The 16416-nt window shown below is 42.6% G+C and overlaps 1 protein-coding gene across 1 annotated transcript in view; it reads right to left on the bottom strand.

The window, feature by feature from the left end:
* The window catches only part of CDH23 (cadherin related 23), a 1673137-nt gene that overhangs the window by 20876 nt on the left and 1635845 nt on the right, over positions 1 to 16416 (bottom strand). The window contains exons 64-66 of the mRNA XM_033942780.1: positions 15440 to 15480; positions 10570 to 10630; positions 4552 to 4681 (exon numbers count right to left, since the gene is read on the bottom strand). Coding sequence (XP_033798671.1) covers positions 4552 to 4681; positions 10570 to 10630; positions 15440 to 15480 — 232 coding nt within the window. The remainder of the gene's footprint in view (positions 1 to 4551; positions 4682 to 10569; positions 10631 to 15439; positions 15481 to 16416) is intronic.

Genomic DNA, 16416 nt, shown 5'->3' on the forward strand with positions numbered 1-16416 from the left:
CTTCTAGGTGGGTTGGGGTTCCGGTGAGGGTAGTCCTGGCAGATGTGATTTTGTTTTTAAAAGTATTCAGCTAAAAGAGTGGCTGAGGGGGGAGGGGTGTCATTATTGGCCAGATAGGGTTTGGTGTCTGTGAGTTCTTTTAGTATTTGGAATAGTTTTTTTGTGTCTTGGGTTTCTTTGCCTATTAGGTTGGTGTAGTGTGTCTTCCTTTTTTCTTTTAGTTTTAGTTTGTATTGTTGGTTTAGTTTTCTCCATGCTGTTTTCGTGGTTTCTTGGTTATTCTTTCTCCATTTTCTTTCTAGTCGTCTGCATTGTCTTTTGAGTAGGAGTAGTTCGTTATCGAACCATTTGTCTGAACGTCTGCTAATTCTGTTTTTTGTTTGTATTGGGGCTAGCTCGTCTATGGTAGCTGCACTTAGCCTGCACCATTGTGAGATGAAGTCTTTGGGGTTGCATTCTTGGAGTGTTGCGTCTATTTTAGTCCAGAATTTAAGCTCAAAAATAGGAAATTCTTATTCTGGTATGTAATAAAACATTTTACGGGAAACTTTAACAAAAATAACCTTCCCAAGGCTAGGATTCTTGGTCTTAATGCCAAGAACTCCTTTCTCCACCTCTGGAATTTCTGAGACAAGTCAGGAAAAATGTATACATTCAAGCCCAAAAATTGATCATTTATATGACGAAAATATAGACAGAGTATATATTCCCTATCCCTTTCCAAAGCAAGAGTTTTCATCAAGGTTATTCTATCAGTTATAATTTCCAATGAATTCTCCAGAAAAGTTGATAGAAATATATCCACAACTTTTAGAAACCCTTAATAGTTTCTTAATTTGAAGGTAATTTACTCTTACAATAGGAAGTAAATTCTCCACTGGAATAGCTAGAATTTCCCAGAAATATTTCCTAGCCATCTCAACAAGTGAAATCAACGAACATTTAGGAAAATTCAAAAGTCTCAGGTTATTTTTCCTATGTAGACTCTCAAAACTCTCCATTTTCCTGGAAAAAAAATTCTCTCTTTCACCAGTTCAGATTCTAGGACTTTCATTTCACCATGTTTTTCTTCCTGCTTCTCCAACTTTTCCTTTACTTCAGTAAGTGCTAAACCCTGTTGCTCCACTTTGGAAAAAATAGTCCCATAATCAGTATTTAATGTTGAAAAAGACAACTGATATGGCTTGCCATAAAGCTTCGATATCAATTTTCGCTGGTTTCTCCAACACCCCAAACTTAATGGTGTTACTGCTATAAATTTTCATCCACTCCTTCTCCCATCGAAGCTGCAGTGGAGATCCCTCCTGTACTGAGGTCTGAAATTTCCCCATGGGGCATTGGTCTTTCAGTTCCTCCTGCCACCAATATGCCTCCGGGTTGAGGTGGGACCAGCTGTTGCTCCGGGCTCAGGGACGCCCGGTCACACTGCAAGCAATGTTCACCCGATGAAATCGAGCTCTCCCTCAAGGTAGGAAGTGTGAATTCGCCCGAGGGTGCAAAAGCAGCTGTTATGGTTGTCTGAGTTAGACGTTGCGGTGCCTTCACCATCGCTGGAGGGTTAGGGCGGCGGGCTCCCTTTCTTTTCCCCATACTTGTGTATGGAGCAGGTTGTTAACCAATGTTAACAAAGTCGGAGAAACGGAGCCTCCCTCTCAGACGTCCATTCCCGACGCCATTTTGATTTCTCTCCCCATGCCTAGTTTTCCTATGCCTTAATCCTGCCCTACATCACAGACTTAGAGAAAAAAAAAAACAAGGGTGTGCAAAAACAGAGTTATCTATCATATATTAAAAATAAGCCTCCCCAATATTAGGTTCATATGTCACATAAAATGCTGCCTTAGAGAGGGAGCTATACCAATCTTGTGCAAAAAGGAGCTAAGAGAATAGCAGGAAGTGCTCTATGACTCTGCATATATAGGGCAAGTTAATTCTCACTATATAATATATACACGTGGAAACCAGCAAAAAAAATAAAAAAATTCCTGAGTTTAAATAAAATGTTACTGTACTAAAGTTGATTAATATTGAAAAGCACTTATGCAATTTGGTGGTGACTCTCATTGCATAAGTGATTAAAAAAAAAAAAAAAAAAATTCAGACCAGATGTAAGTACAACTGGTTGTTTTAATCACAAAATAGCCAACCAGTGCCTCAAAACATTGGCTTTCTGGCCGCAGTCCCACAAGTTAAAATTGAATCCCTAAACAACTGAGGTAACATAGTTCATTCATAACAAATATTCTGCTCCATTTGTTCCCACTTTAGCCAGAATCAAGATTGCTACAGTATAAATAGTGCTGCCACCACCTTTGGGATCATTTTAGGAAGCCCACCTTTTTGAAGCAGCTGTTAACTCTTTAAACACCTTTCAATACCGAAATTGTTTTACTGATTCCCACAGTTTATGAAACCCCCTAATTCCTTATTTGTCCTGTTTGCCTGTCTTGAATAGACTGTAAACTGTGTCAAGCGGGGGCTGTCTTACATATCTGTGCACAGCGTAACACGCATCTGGTGGAGCTGTAGAAATAAGAACATAAGAATTGCCGCTGCTGGGTCATACCAGTGGTCCTTCGTGCCCAGCACTCTGCTCACGGGATGGCCCTTAGGTCAAACACCAGTGCCCTATTTGAGTCTAGCCTTACCTGCGTACGTTTTGGTTCAGCAGAAACTTATCTAACCTTTTCTTGAATCCCTGGAGGGTGTTTTTCCCTATAACATCCTCTGGAAGAGCGTTCCAGATTTCTTCCACTCTCTGGTAGTAGCGTTCCATGAGCCCTCAGACTGTATCTTTGATCAGAAAATGTATAGTTCATTTGTGGATAACCATTCCTCGTGTGCAGTTCTTTATCCACGACTGTACTCGTCAGATAAAAGAGCACGGCTAGATGATTGAGTACGCATACACTCAATAACCAGATTATATAATCCCCTTCAATTGAAGATGAGAAGTGTGGCCTGGAAGCACAGTGGGTGTCAGGTCAAAAGTGCGCCGGGACAAAGGCGCGCCCAGACAATTGAGCGCAGCGCGGAGGCACGCACCACTCAAAATTACTGTTTTTAGGGCTCTGACGGGGGAGAACCCCCTCCACTTTACTGAATAGACATCGCACCGCGTTGTGGGGGGTTGTAACCCCCCACATTTTACTGAAAACTTCACTTTTTCCCTGTTTTTAGGGAAAAAGTTAAGTTTACAGTAAAATGTGGAGGGTTACAACCCCCCAAACCCCCCATAACGCCGGTGCGATGTCTATTAAGTAAAGTGGGGGGGTTCCCCAACAAAACCCCCCCGTCGGAGCCCCTAAAAACTGTAATTTTCTTTGGCGCGCGCCTCCATCTTGCGCTCAGTTGTCGGCGCGCGCCTTTGTCTTTCGCGCCGTTGTCTATGAACCAGCACAGTGCCCTCTGATTCAGTCCCTAGTATTTGTGCCTTTGGATTAACTTGTTAGTGTCACAAGAGTCAGTTCTAGAACTACCTCCTGTTGCATGAAAAAGAAGAGCTCTAAGACTGGAAGATAGTTTGTGGGAAGTAGAGTGGTTGCTGCTGTTGTAGCCACTGGTTGGTGGAATATTGGCAAAGAATACTAATGTAATATATACCTGAATTCTAATAATGTTTTAAACTATCTTGATCATGATTGTTTTACTACTTGGAATCTAGCTAGGTATTTGGGACCTGGGTTGGCCACTGTTGGAAACAGGGTGCTGGGCCTGATGTACCTTCGGTCTATCCCAATATGGGAGTTCTTATGTTCTTAAAGCAAGTGAAAAATCCAAACCTAGCTGAGCCAGTCATAAAGCATATAAAGACAGACTTTTAGACATGTTGAGACCCAGTCCCAGATGCAGCCAATCTTTCCCTAGGGTCCCAGAAGTAAACAGACTGAGTCTTAACAGACCTCAATATGTATACTCTGGAAGAAAAGTAGGAGAGAGGGAATATGATAGAGATATTTAAATAGCTCTGTGGCATAAATGCACAGGACGCAAGTCTCTTTCAATTGAGAAAAAAAAAAAAAAGAGCCAGAATGAAAGGGTATAGGATGAAGTTAAAAGGTTGTAGATTCAAGAATTTTCTGAAGGAAATACTTTTTTTTGCAGAAAGGGTGATGGATTACATGGAACAGCCTCCCAGTGGAAATGGGGGAGTCAAAGATGTACCTGAATTCAAGAAATCACGGAAGAGGAAAAGAGTGGATTGGAAGACTGAATGGGCTAATTGGCCTTTATCTGCCATCATGTTTCTAATGACCAGCTGAGAAGCCTGAGTTGAGAGAGTACAAGGCCAGTAAATAAAAATCACCAAGTTGCACGGTGACAGTACTGTAAAATGAAGAAACCTCTTTCTGTGTTACAATTGGACAAATGTGTCGGGTTTGGAGATGGAAAGCTTGTTTTGCTGCCATTCTGATCATGACCACTGCATGCTTTTATTAATGTGTGGATTAAATTCTTAGGCGTGTGCTCTTTTAACAAACTTGTAAGATGCTTTAAGCAGTAGGGATCAAGGTTCAGCAAGTCAAGCAGTAATGCTCTTCGTTCTCTTACATGAGTCCTGGCTGGGCTATTCCAGAGATCCGTGAAGTCACTTAGGTTCTCAGGAAGATCATCTTCATGCTCCGCTTGTGCAGCCAGCTCCATGTTCCTGCAGAAAGGATCCAGCCACACAGGGTTGGCACTGTATAAAGAAAGACAATAAGTCAGAAATGCTCTTCCATCAACAGTGATATAGCATGCTTTCGGTACAGATCAGGAAAGCAGTACCAAGTAGTCCTACAGTGATAGAATCGTTAGTGTGAACATCATATCTAAGGTATTTTAAAGTTTTATATATTACATGCAAAGCGGGAAGGCAGGTCATCTTGTATGACCCATTAATATTAACATGGCTGAGTGGAACCTCCTCCCCCAACACACACACGTTCTCACTCTTCTTTCCCCTCCCACTTTTGCACATGGAGGCCTTAAGAAGGAAAGCCTGGGTCAAGAAAGGGTGAGGGGGTTTGGGAGCAAATGCCAACATGCACAGGTACCTAGTTTAGTCGGAAGCACAGCAAAGCATGGGATTCAGGGATAGATCAGATACTGGTGCAATAGAGGAATGGAAGAGTGGCCAAGTGGTTAAGAATACAGCCTCAGCACCCTGAGGTTGCAGGGTCAAGCCCAGTGCTGCTCCTTATGACCCTGGGGAAGTCACTTAACACTCAATTGCCCCAGGTATGTTAGTCAGATTGTGAGCCCACCAGGACAGATAGGGAGAAATACTTGAGTACCTGAATGTAAACTGCTTAGGCTATAAGAAGTGTATAAATAAATAAAAAATTAAAAAAATTAATTAATTAATGCTGATCATCTTCTGCTTTTTCTTCCCTTCTTGATACTCCTCCTATCAATAGACTGATTTTCTTCCTCATCATTTCGACCCTGGACTTTTGTAATGCCCTCTACCAAGGCATAACTCAGAAGGAAATCCGTCAAGTTCAACTTCTACAAAATACTGCTCTTAAACTTATTTACCATGCAAGAAAATATGATCACGTCACTCTGCTCCTTCGCAAGGCACACTGGTTACCCGTCACATACCACCTTACCTACAAATTATTGCTTCTTGCCTTCGAAACAATGAACTCCCATCCATCAGCTTTCATTGATAAACTCCTCAACCCGTATGCATCTTGTAGGGCCTTCTGATCTAGCAACCAAAACCTGCTCACTATTCCTCCGATACGAGAGTTCTTCTATGACACTACCCGCCATTCCATTTTCTCCGTTACTGCTCCCACTTTGTGGAATGCCCTCCCTACTGATCTCCGCCTAGAAAACTCATTGGATAAATTTAAAATCAAACTCAAAACCTTTCTTTTTAAAGATGCCTACACTCTTCAATCCCTGTCCTCTTTGACAACTCTTCTCTTCTTTATTGCAGAACTCTTGGAAATCAAAACGCTTCTCTTGAAGTGATCCCTCCCCAAATATGTTTCCTTCCCCCACTTATCTCCTTTTAGTTTTATTTCAATGTATTTAATTTACCTCCCTCTTTCCATTCCCCTTACGTTTCATGTACATCAGTGCGTAAATGCCTCCCTCTTTTTAACCTAAACAAGATTTTTACTTTTTAATTATATTTTCTTATTAACCGTTCAGACACTTGTATAATAAATGGTATATCAAAAATAAACTTATATCAGGAGGAATAAATAACTTAACTCTGTGATGAAAATCAATAATAATTTAAGTAATCACAGCTATTATGTGAAAATAAATCATAGATAATATCCTAATTAGAAATGTGAAGTGCTCAGACCTTATAACCTGTGTTGTTAGTGTTATCATTGAATTCGTCCATTACTTTGGTCCGGTCCAGTCCTAGTGAGCCAGCAATAGCACTAATGTCCCTCCCTGACGAAGAGACGAAACCTAGGTCGGGGGGACTGGGACCATAGGCTGAACGGTACAAGCAGAGAAATGTTTTAACGTCACATCACATGGTTCAAGTTGGTTTGAACGAGGATTAACATTACCGACTACCACCTGGCAAAGATAAGTACATCTTCTTTTCTTATAAATTACAGGTGGTTAGGGGACTGTGAAGGCTATGATGGTCCCCTTGTTAACCTCGTTTTGGTGATAACACTAAAAACACAGGTTATAAGGTCTGAGCACTTCACATTTCTAATTAGGATATTATCTATGATTTATTTTCACATAATAGCTGTGATTACTTAAATTAATATAAAAAATAAAGAAATTTGGAAACTTGGGGAAAAGTAACCTATTTCAGTTTCATGGGTCTACTGTAACTGCAGAGATGGCATACACAGGTACGACTTGCATGTGATGTTAACAGTAGTCCTGTCCACAGATGTATCCTTAAATACAGCACCTACCAATGGATTGTTTCCTAAGCTGCAATAGAGGGTGCATTTTTTTTATAACACCTTACCCTAAAGTATCATTTAATACAGTGGTTCCCAACCCTAGCCAGCTGGATTTTGGGGATAGCCCTAATGAATATGCATGAGAGAGATTTGCATATAATGGAGGTGATAGGCATGCAAATCTGCCCCATGCATATTCATTAGGGTTATCCTTGAAATCTTACTGGCTGGTGGTCCTCCAGGACAGGGTTGGGAACCACTGTTCTAGCACACTTGCTCCTTTGGAGCACTGGATGTCCATGCGCATTTTTAGGAGCTGTGTTTGCCACCGTGACATCTCCACATCTACTGTGGGTACTGGGTCAGATTCAACTGCTTTCTGCATAGCTTTACCTATTGCAATACCTCACGAAAATAGCCCATAGCAGATGAAGGCAGAGAAAGACCTGCATGATCCATTCTCTCTGCCCAATAAGGTAAACTTATAAGGTATGACATAATATTACATATGCATGGATTTGTGCTTTCCATCTTCAGGGCACAGATTTTGGAAATCAGCCCAGTATTGGCTTTTCTGCTCAGCCACAATCAGGGCACAGACCTTAGAAGTCTGTTTGGCACTGGCTTTGCTTTATTTGTGATGCCAACTAATCACTGCTAAGTTGGCTTGGTCCAGTGCTATTCAAGGAGATGCTAGCTCAGCAGCCTTCACGAGGAATATAGAGATAGTTGTTTGCTGCATATCTGTGGCAGCTTTGTTTGATTACTTTCATTCAGTTGCCACTCTGGCCGTGATCAAAATTGGCTGCTGCAAGTTCCTGTGGCAGCCTCGCAAGACTGTGAAAACTCATGAGACCTGCAAGAGAACTCGCAGCAGCCATTTTTGATCGTGGCTTTCACGGGGCAGGAGCATAGGAAGATCGCTCCTTCCCCGCTTCATCACTAGACCACCAGGATTTAAGGTTAGATGTGGAGGGGTCTGGGAGGCGAGAGGGGGGGTGGGACTTAAGTGGGGTTTTTTTGGAGGGGGCCCTACAGTTATTTGCGAATACATTGTATTCACGAGGGGGCTGTGCCCCTAACCCCAAGGATATGGAGTAGGAAGTTTAATTGTAATGCCATTTCTTCTATTCATTCTTCATATATATACAATATAATCTTATTAACAATTTATAATGGTAATCACAAAACTAAACTACATAAAGAATATTGAATCATCTGCATTCCTTAATGCCATGTTCTGAAAGGAGTTTTTCCTCTCTCTCTCTCTTAAAGTAGCTAATACAACAAGGCTAATCAACCCTATTCTACCTCTATTTAAAATGTAATAAAAATCAAACATAAAGTATCATTGCTATAGAGAACTCCTAAAAAAAGATGGTGTTGAATAGATTATTTATAAAGAAATTTTATATTTTTTTGTCACATACACTCAGAAATGTGTAATTCGGCCAAAAGCCAAAGCTCCTATAGCCGAACCCACCGCCCCATCACTGTGTATGGATTTTTTGAAAAAAGTGCTAGTGTGTGTTATTCAAATAAGTGAAATAATTTTCAATGGCAAAAATAAAAAAGAGTGAATAAATCCCACTTATCTCTCAAAGTAGCTCAATAGGTCCCGGCACGGACCATGTTTCGAAGTTCTGTTTCAAGGAACCCGATATCAGATCTTAGCGGTTCAGATGCCAGAAGGCTAGTGATGGTACACTTTGGATAAGTCTCATATTCATATGTGAGTCAGTTGGAGAAAAGCTCCTAATTTGCACGAACATTTAATAACACCAGCTTCCCTACTTCTTTTACTTTATTATAAAAATCAAACACTCAGAATGACTGCTGCTTTAATAGGAATTCCATCTACTACTTTACCATTTAATTCAGCTGTACCATTTAGAGAATGATACAGGGAAAAAAATCTGTCCCTGTCATTGCCCTGTCACCAGACCACCATCCCTGCCATCCCCTTCACCGCCCCGTCCCTGCCATCCCCTTCACTGCCCCGTCCCCGTCATATCCACCCTTCCCTCTTGCCACCTCACCGCCCTTCAGCGGCCCGAGAATCTCCCTCCCCCTTACCTTCACAGCGCGTTAGTAAAGAAACTTACTGAAGCCGTCGGAGACTGCCTGCCTGTGCCTGCAGTCATGTGTGTGTGTGCAGAAGCTTCTCCTCTGACACAATTTGTCATTTTTCTCTTATTTCTTCTCCTTTTCCATTCAGCTTTCTTCAATTTATTTTTCTGCCTCTGGCCAGATTTAGGCTCCCTTTTATCAAGCTGCATTAGGATATTTTTAACACCGTCTGCTGCAGTATAAGCTCCAATGCTCATAGAATTCCCATGAGCATCAGAGCTTTTACCACAGCGGCCAGTGATTAAAAAAAACCCCTAATAGCTTGATAAAATGGGGGGTGGGGGTTGAAGGTGGGATGGTTGGGTTAATTCTTTAATCTTTCCTACTATACAGTTGACAGTGTCCTAGTGTCCTTTTTTCCCCCCACTGTGTCTACCTTCAGCTTGCCATCTCTTTTTCTCACTCTGGCTCTCCTATTTCACTTCCTCTTATTTCCTAGTCTCTCATAACTCTATCCTCTTTCTTCTCCACCATCCAGCATTTGACTGTCTCCCACTTCCATCCAGCATCTGCCCCTCCTCTCTCTTCCCCTTCCATCCAGTGTCTGCTCCCTCTCCTCCCCCTTCTACCCAGCATCTGCCCTCTCTCTCTCCATCCAGCATCTGCCCCCTTCCCTCTCTTATCTCCCTTTCATCCAACATCTGCTCCCTCTCCTCCCATTCAGCATCTGCTTCCCCTCACCTTTTATCCAGCATCCTCCCCCTCTCTTTCTCCTCCTTCCATCCAGCCCGTCTCTCGCCTCCATTCCATCCAGTGACTAACCCCTCTCTCCCCTCCCCTTCTATCCAGTGCCTGACCTCCTCCCTACCCTTTTCATCCTGCACTTTATCCCTCTCTCTTCCTTCTCCTTCCCCTTCTATCCAGCACTGACCTCCTCTCTCCCCCTTCCATCCAGTATCTGCCTCCTCTCCTCCCTTTCATTCAGCATCTGCTTCCTCTCACCCTTCTATCCAGTGTCTATCACTCTCTCCCCCTTCCATCCAGTGTCTGCACTTTCTCTCTCTCTTCTCCCCTCCATCCAGTGCCTGACCCCTCTCCTTCTCCCTTCCATCCAGCACCTGACCTCCTCTCTCCCCCTTCCATCCATCACCTAACCCTTTCCCCCTTTCCATCCAGCGCCTGACCCCCTTCTCTCTCTCTTTCCATCAATTGCCTTTTCCCCCTCCCTTCCCCTTCCATCCAGTGTGTGTCTCCCCCTCTCCGGCAAAAGAAAGATAAAGGCATCATGGGGCCTCTCTATTCATCTTTGCGACTGCTGGCCACAGCACCTTCTACATTACTTTCAGTTCTGAGGCAGAGCCAGCAGCCTTGAGGATGAATAGGGCAGTCATGTGATGCCTTTATCTTTGTTTTGCTGTTGCTGAAACACCAGCAATGGTAGTAGGGTTTGGGGAGATTTTTTGGGGGTACCATGGTACTCATGGCTTCCCTGTTCTGACGCCCATACTGCCAACAATGGCAACAAACCATTTCCACCAGCTGGTACATCTCCTTGTGAAATCTCTGCTATAAATGAGATTAAAAACTGCAAGTTGTTAGTTAAGGAAGGACCACCTACCCCTCAAATGAGTACTTATTTGTGTTCGGCATATCTAGGACATCCATGAAGCCTCGGTTACCTGGAAAAAGCAAGCATTGCATTAAACAAAAGAGTTATTGGAGAAACATGTAGTTAAGCAGCTGGAAGTAATGTTCATCTACAGGGAAGATTTGTAAACATGGATCATATACTAGTTCTGACTAGTGAATTTCCCTTATACCAGAATTTATTTTTATTTTATTATTTAAATACCACTTATATCCTAAGTGGTTAACATTCAGGTACTTTATCATATTTCCCTATCTGTCCTGGTGGGCTCAAACTCTAGCTTGTGTACCTGGGGCAATGAGGGGATTAAATGACTTGCCCAGGGTCACAAGGAACAGAGAGGGATTTGAACCCACAGCCTCAGGGTGCTAAGGTTGTAGCTCTAACCCCTGTACCATACACACTCCCTCCCAATATGCAAAAATAGGATAAATTTCAGTGCAGTATGTTTAGTTAGACATTTCCCTCAGTGCCAAAAGTATGGCAGACCTGCATCAACAGTCTGATGAACTAAGTGTTTTGGGGTTGTATGTATATCTTACAGGACAGAGAAGAGGGGCTATGACATAGAGCTATTCAAATATAAATAATGCACGGACAGCAATGGCATAGCCTGATAGCAAATTTGGGGTTGGGTGTGCCCAAAATTTTCTCTCTGCCCCCTCCCCCATCAGTTAAAATTTAAATACTTTAGCTATGAGGGATCCCCCAAGCCCTGCCAGCTGAAGACCTCCTCTGATGGTGCCCAGGACTCCCTTCTGCCAGGCTTGGCACATGGTGGCAGAACTCCTGAGCTGCCAGTGCTGGCATCTGGGCATGCAGGGTTCTTGCATGACAACTGAGCTTGTGCGTGGTGTCAGCACTGGTGACTTAGAAATCTGCAACTGAGCGCTGAGCTCAGCACAAGGATGTTCTGGGCACTTTGGTGGAGAAGTTTTCAGCTGGCAGAGCTTGGGGAACCCTGCCAGCTACATCAAAGGTGTGACTCTTCTGGGTGTGCCTGAGCCCACAGTGGATGGAACCCTGTCTACCCAAGCATATGCCACATGTGAAAGGCTGCTTTTTTTCAGTGGAAGGAATTTCTGGAACATGCAAACAGCATTCAGGAAGCAGCAGACTCGGAAGTAATGTTGGAACAGGAGTTATCAATCCTGTTTTGGTGATCCTACAACTAAGGACTCCTTTTACTCAACTACGATAGCCGTTTTAGCGCACGCTAGATGCTAACACCAGCATTGAGCTGGCGTTAGTTCCAGCCGCGTAGCGCGGGTTTAACGTGCATGGCAATTCTGCGCACCCTATAAATGCCATCGCAGCTTAGTAAAAGGAGCCCTAAATGGTTTGTTAGGATCTCTAAAATGAATATGTACAACATTTGAAAGGAAACTCTGCAATGAGAGGGCATAGGATGAAGTTAAGAGGTGATAGGCTCCGGAATAATACTTTTTTACAGAAAGGGTGGTAGATGCGTGGAACAGTCTCCCGGAAGAGGTGGTGGAAACAGAGACTGTGTCTGAATTCAAGAGGGCCTGGGATAGGCACGTGGGATCTCTCAGAGAAAGAAAGAGATAACGGTTACTGTGGATGGGCAGACTAGATGGGCCATTTGACCTTTATCTGCTGTCATGTTTCTATGTTTCTACTTTATTAGAAAGTGTGCTCTTTTGAAAGAGCATGCACACATTTCCAGAAGACAGCACCCTATTTGTGAGAAATGCACACTGTGCACAGTAGCAAGACCCTCGGGAATGAGTTGTGCACTGCTCACAAATGGGTGTACTCTTCTGGAAGAGTGTACACTGTTTCCAAAAGAGTGTGCACGCTTTCTGAAAGAGCACATACATTTAATGATATTACTCTCATAACAACAAAATGAAAGAACTGCCCTCCCCTTAAAAAAAAAATCCCAGAAATAATACAACACTGAAATTTTCTGGCTGCATACCCTACTGTACTATATGTACATATACCACCGATAGCTCTGAATATACTGAATAAATGAAACACTACTGCTAGTGCTTAAAGTATTCTGGTCACTGCACCGGCTCAGGATTGGACTTCTGAGTTCCTTATTTGCTGTCATATTTTATGTTCCTAAATTCTATCGGGGATCACAGAAAGGTTACAAACCCAACAGAGGATATGATCATTAAGCTTAAAAAGGGAGAAAAATAGTTCCTGACATTTCTTAATTAAACAGGGCATAACATTTTTTAGAGGGTGAATTGCAGGCTTTTGTTAATATTACAGTACATAGATACATAGAGTATGACGGCAGAAAAGGGCCGGCGGCCCAACAAGTCTGCCCACTCAAGAACCCTCCCTCCCTCGAGAATCCATCTTTTAAGCATTCCTCTGGAGCGACCCCCCACCTGTCTGTCCCATCGTCCTTTGAAGTCGAGCATGGTGCTGGCCTCGATTACCTGACGTGTAAGACCATTCCATCGATCAATTACCAACATAAACGGGACCAACAGGTTGTTGGAGAATTGAAAAGTCAGATAATACAGAATAAGGGGCTGATTCTATAAAGGGCGCATAATTTATCCCCCCCCCCTCCCTTTTTACAAAACCGTAGCACGTTTTTCAGCGCTGGCCATGTCGGTAACAGCTCTGACACTCAAAGAATTCCTATGAGCGTCGGAGCTGTTACCGCTGCGACTGGTGCTACAAACTGCGCTATGGCTTTGCAAATGGGAGGGGGGGGGGGTTAATTGGCAAAATACCCTTAATAGCCTCAATAATTAGGAAACAAATTTATTGGGCAATAGGTGCCTATCCTATTCTATAAAAGATAGGTGCCTATCGCATGGCACTTAGCGGCATCTAACACCTAAGTAGGCATGTCTATGGACAGAGCGTGATTTAGGCATTGCTAAGTGCGGTTCTCTAAAAACTTAAAACCCTTAAAAACCCTTAAAACTTAAAACCCTTAAAAACCCTTAAAAACTTAAAAACCCTTAAAAACCCTGGCCTACATTTCAGGTGCCTAATTTTTTTACATAGGCGCCACTAGCTGCGATTCTGTAAATGGCGCCCAAGTGTGATTGACATGCAGCCAGCGCCATTTTTCTAGGCGCTGTTTGTAGAATCAGCCCTTAAGCGGATATGGGATAAAACAGAAGTACAGTACATTGAATGCATGTTTTAAAAGACGACGCAGTGAAATGGAGTTTATAACTTAGGGCTCCTTTTACTAAGCCAAGTTAGGGCTTTAACGCGCGGCATAGCACGCGCTACATTGCCGCGCGCGTTAGACCTTAATGCCAGCATTGAGCTGGCGTTAGTTCTAGAAGCGTAGTATGCGGTGTAGCGCGTGGTAATTTCCTGCGTGCACTAAAAACGCTAGCGCACCTTAGTAAAAGAAGCCCTAAATGTGCCCAAGAATCTTACTTAGCACTGCTGCCTTTTAATAATAATAATAATAATTTTATTCTTATATACTGCCATACCCAGCGAGTTCTAGGTGGTTTACATCAGTTAAATTAGGATCTGCATAGACAAGCAGATTTACAACTATTTCTCAGAAATGCAGCTTTAATCTAACTAGACAGAGGATGTGGAAAGTATGGAAAAAGGGAAAGCATCGTGAAGGAGGAGAAGTGGAGGGGGGGGCGAGGTGTTATTGTTGGAGGGGGGGACAATTAAGGTTTTGTTTGCCGAATAGGTAGGTTTTAAGTAATTTTCTGAAGCCGAGGTAAGTGGGGGCCTCGAGTATCATTTGGGCTAGCCATGGATTCAGCTTAGCTGCTTGGTAGGCGAAAGTTTTGTCCAGGAATCTTTTGAGGTGACAAAGTTTGAGCGAAGGGAAGGTGAACAACTGAATTTGACGGGATTTCTTGTTGGTGCGGTAGAGGTTAAAGTGGGGGTTGATGTAATTTGGTGAAGAACCATTTACAGCCTTGTAGCAGAAGCATGCGAATTTAAAAAGAACTCTAGACTTGAATGGCAGCCAGTGAAGTTGGTGGTAGAAAGGGGTGACGTGTTCCCATTTCTTTAGGCCGAAGATGAGGCGCACGGCGATATTTTGGATTATTGTTAGTCTCCTGGTAGTTTTCTTCGTGGCGTTAAGGTAGATGATGTTGCAGTAATCTAGAATGCTGAGGATGGAGGATTGAACAAGAAGGCGGAAAGAAGTGTCATTGAAGTATTTTTTTTATGGTGGGAAGTTTCCAAAGTACAGAGAAGCTTTTTCTGACGATGAGGTCAGTGTGATTTTCTAAGGAAAGATTTTTGTCCAGCGTGACTCCCAGGATTTTTAAGGTGGGTTCGAGGGGGAAGGTCATTCCTTTCAGTAGAATTGTGGCTTCCTTGATTTTGTCTTTGGGGGTGGCCAGGAAGAATTTTGATTTGTCAGGGTTTAGTTTCAGTCTGAATGATAACTAAATGTGATGCCAGGAAAGAGAAACCCACATGCATCTCACTGCCAATGCAGTGATGTCACCGAGGTATGTCGGATATCCCAGAATGTTGCATAAGTGAGACTCTACTGTACTATCATTATCATAGTAAATCAAGAATCCAGACTTTTGACTGCTCTTTCTTTACTGCTTTATTACAAAAAATTCCAGAACACTGCATGCTGTGCTCGGCACCCCCCCCCCCCCCCCATCCCCGTCTCCTACATTTTTTTTGCATGGATAACGGAGATCCTGTTCAGCTGCGGTCTCTCTCTTGCTTTAATTTCCTTGCCTTACTCATTACCACCGGGCCACTAGGAGAACTGGGATCTCTCTGCCTTTGCAGTTCAGTTTGGAACTGGCATGATTGTTTTCAACTTAGACAAGATGCAATTTATTCCACGAAGAAAAAAAACTGAAGATAGACAAATAGTTCCTACCAGTAGAGCCAGCCACAATTGCTTTTAACTTCCTTTTATGTCTGGAAAAGAGAAGTAGAAAAAGAAAATTAGAACAATATTAGCTGACATGTGATGATGCTTAAAGGTTTGCTATATTTCTAGTGGCCCAAAATTATCAGTTGATCTTTAAAGGAAAATGCTTGGCAATGATATCCATCTCTGTCCTTTTTCATGTGCACCTGTACTGACATTTCATGTGAGTGAACTCCAGCTGCCAGCTAATTATAGTTATTATTTTAGAAGAGAAAGCCCCCCCCGCCCTCAATGGGTCAATAGCAGCTTTTATGCCTAGATTTTATTCTTTATTACTTGTGACCTTCTAATAGATGTTAATTTGATTATCAATGTCTAACAATATGTTTAATTATATCTTGTTTTTAATATATTGGTCTATGATTTGTCTTTGCTAATTGATTGTATCATTTTTTATCCTTTTCTATTTAATAATAACATATATTTTTTTTGGCTTGATGTGATTTTATTAGTTATGATTTTACATTAATTTACATTATGTGCTTCATATTATTTTTATTATTGTTTTTAACTTGTCATGGCTCAATAGACTCTTGACAAAGGCAAAGATGCCAAAACACTGTCAGTGTCAAGTCTTTGAGTCCTCACAGTGCTACTATCAATAAGGTGAACTTTGAACTTTATATCCATGGCTGAATTATTGACATCTCATCCTCACAACTCCTTTGTTGTGCCTAGATTGTAAAGACAATTTTAGAAACCTGCCATTTATAAGTGGCACGGGGCAGTGGCGTAGTGAGGGTGAGAGGTGCCCGCGGCAGTGGCACCCCTCCCCACGCTGAGCACGCACCCCTTTCCCATACCTCTTTAAATTCTCTGGTGCGAGCAACAGCATCAACTTTCTGCTGGCAACAGCGTCGGCTCTCCTTCTAATGTCACTTCCTAGGTGCAGGACCTGGAAGTGATGTCAGAGGGAGAGTCTA

This window comes from Geotrypetes seraphini, chromosome 4 (genome assembly GCF_902459505.1).
Source record: "Geotrypetes seraphini chromosome 4, aGeoSer1.1, whole genome shotgun sequence".
In the NCBI taxonomy this organism is placed as follows: Eukaryota; Metazoa; Chordata; class Amphibia; order Gymnophiona; family Dermophiidae; genus Geotrypetes; species Geotrypetes seraphini.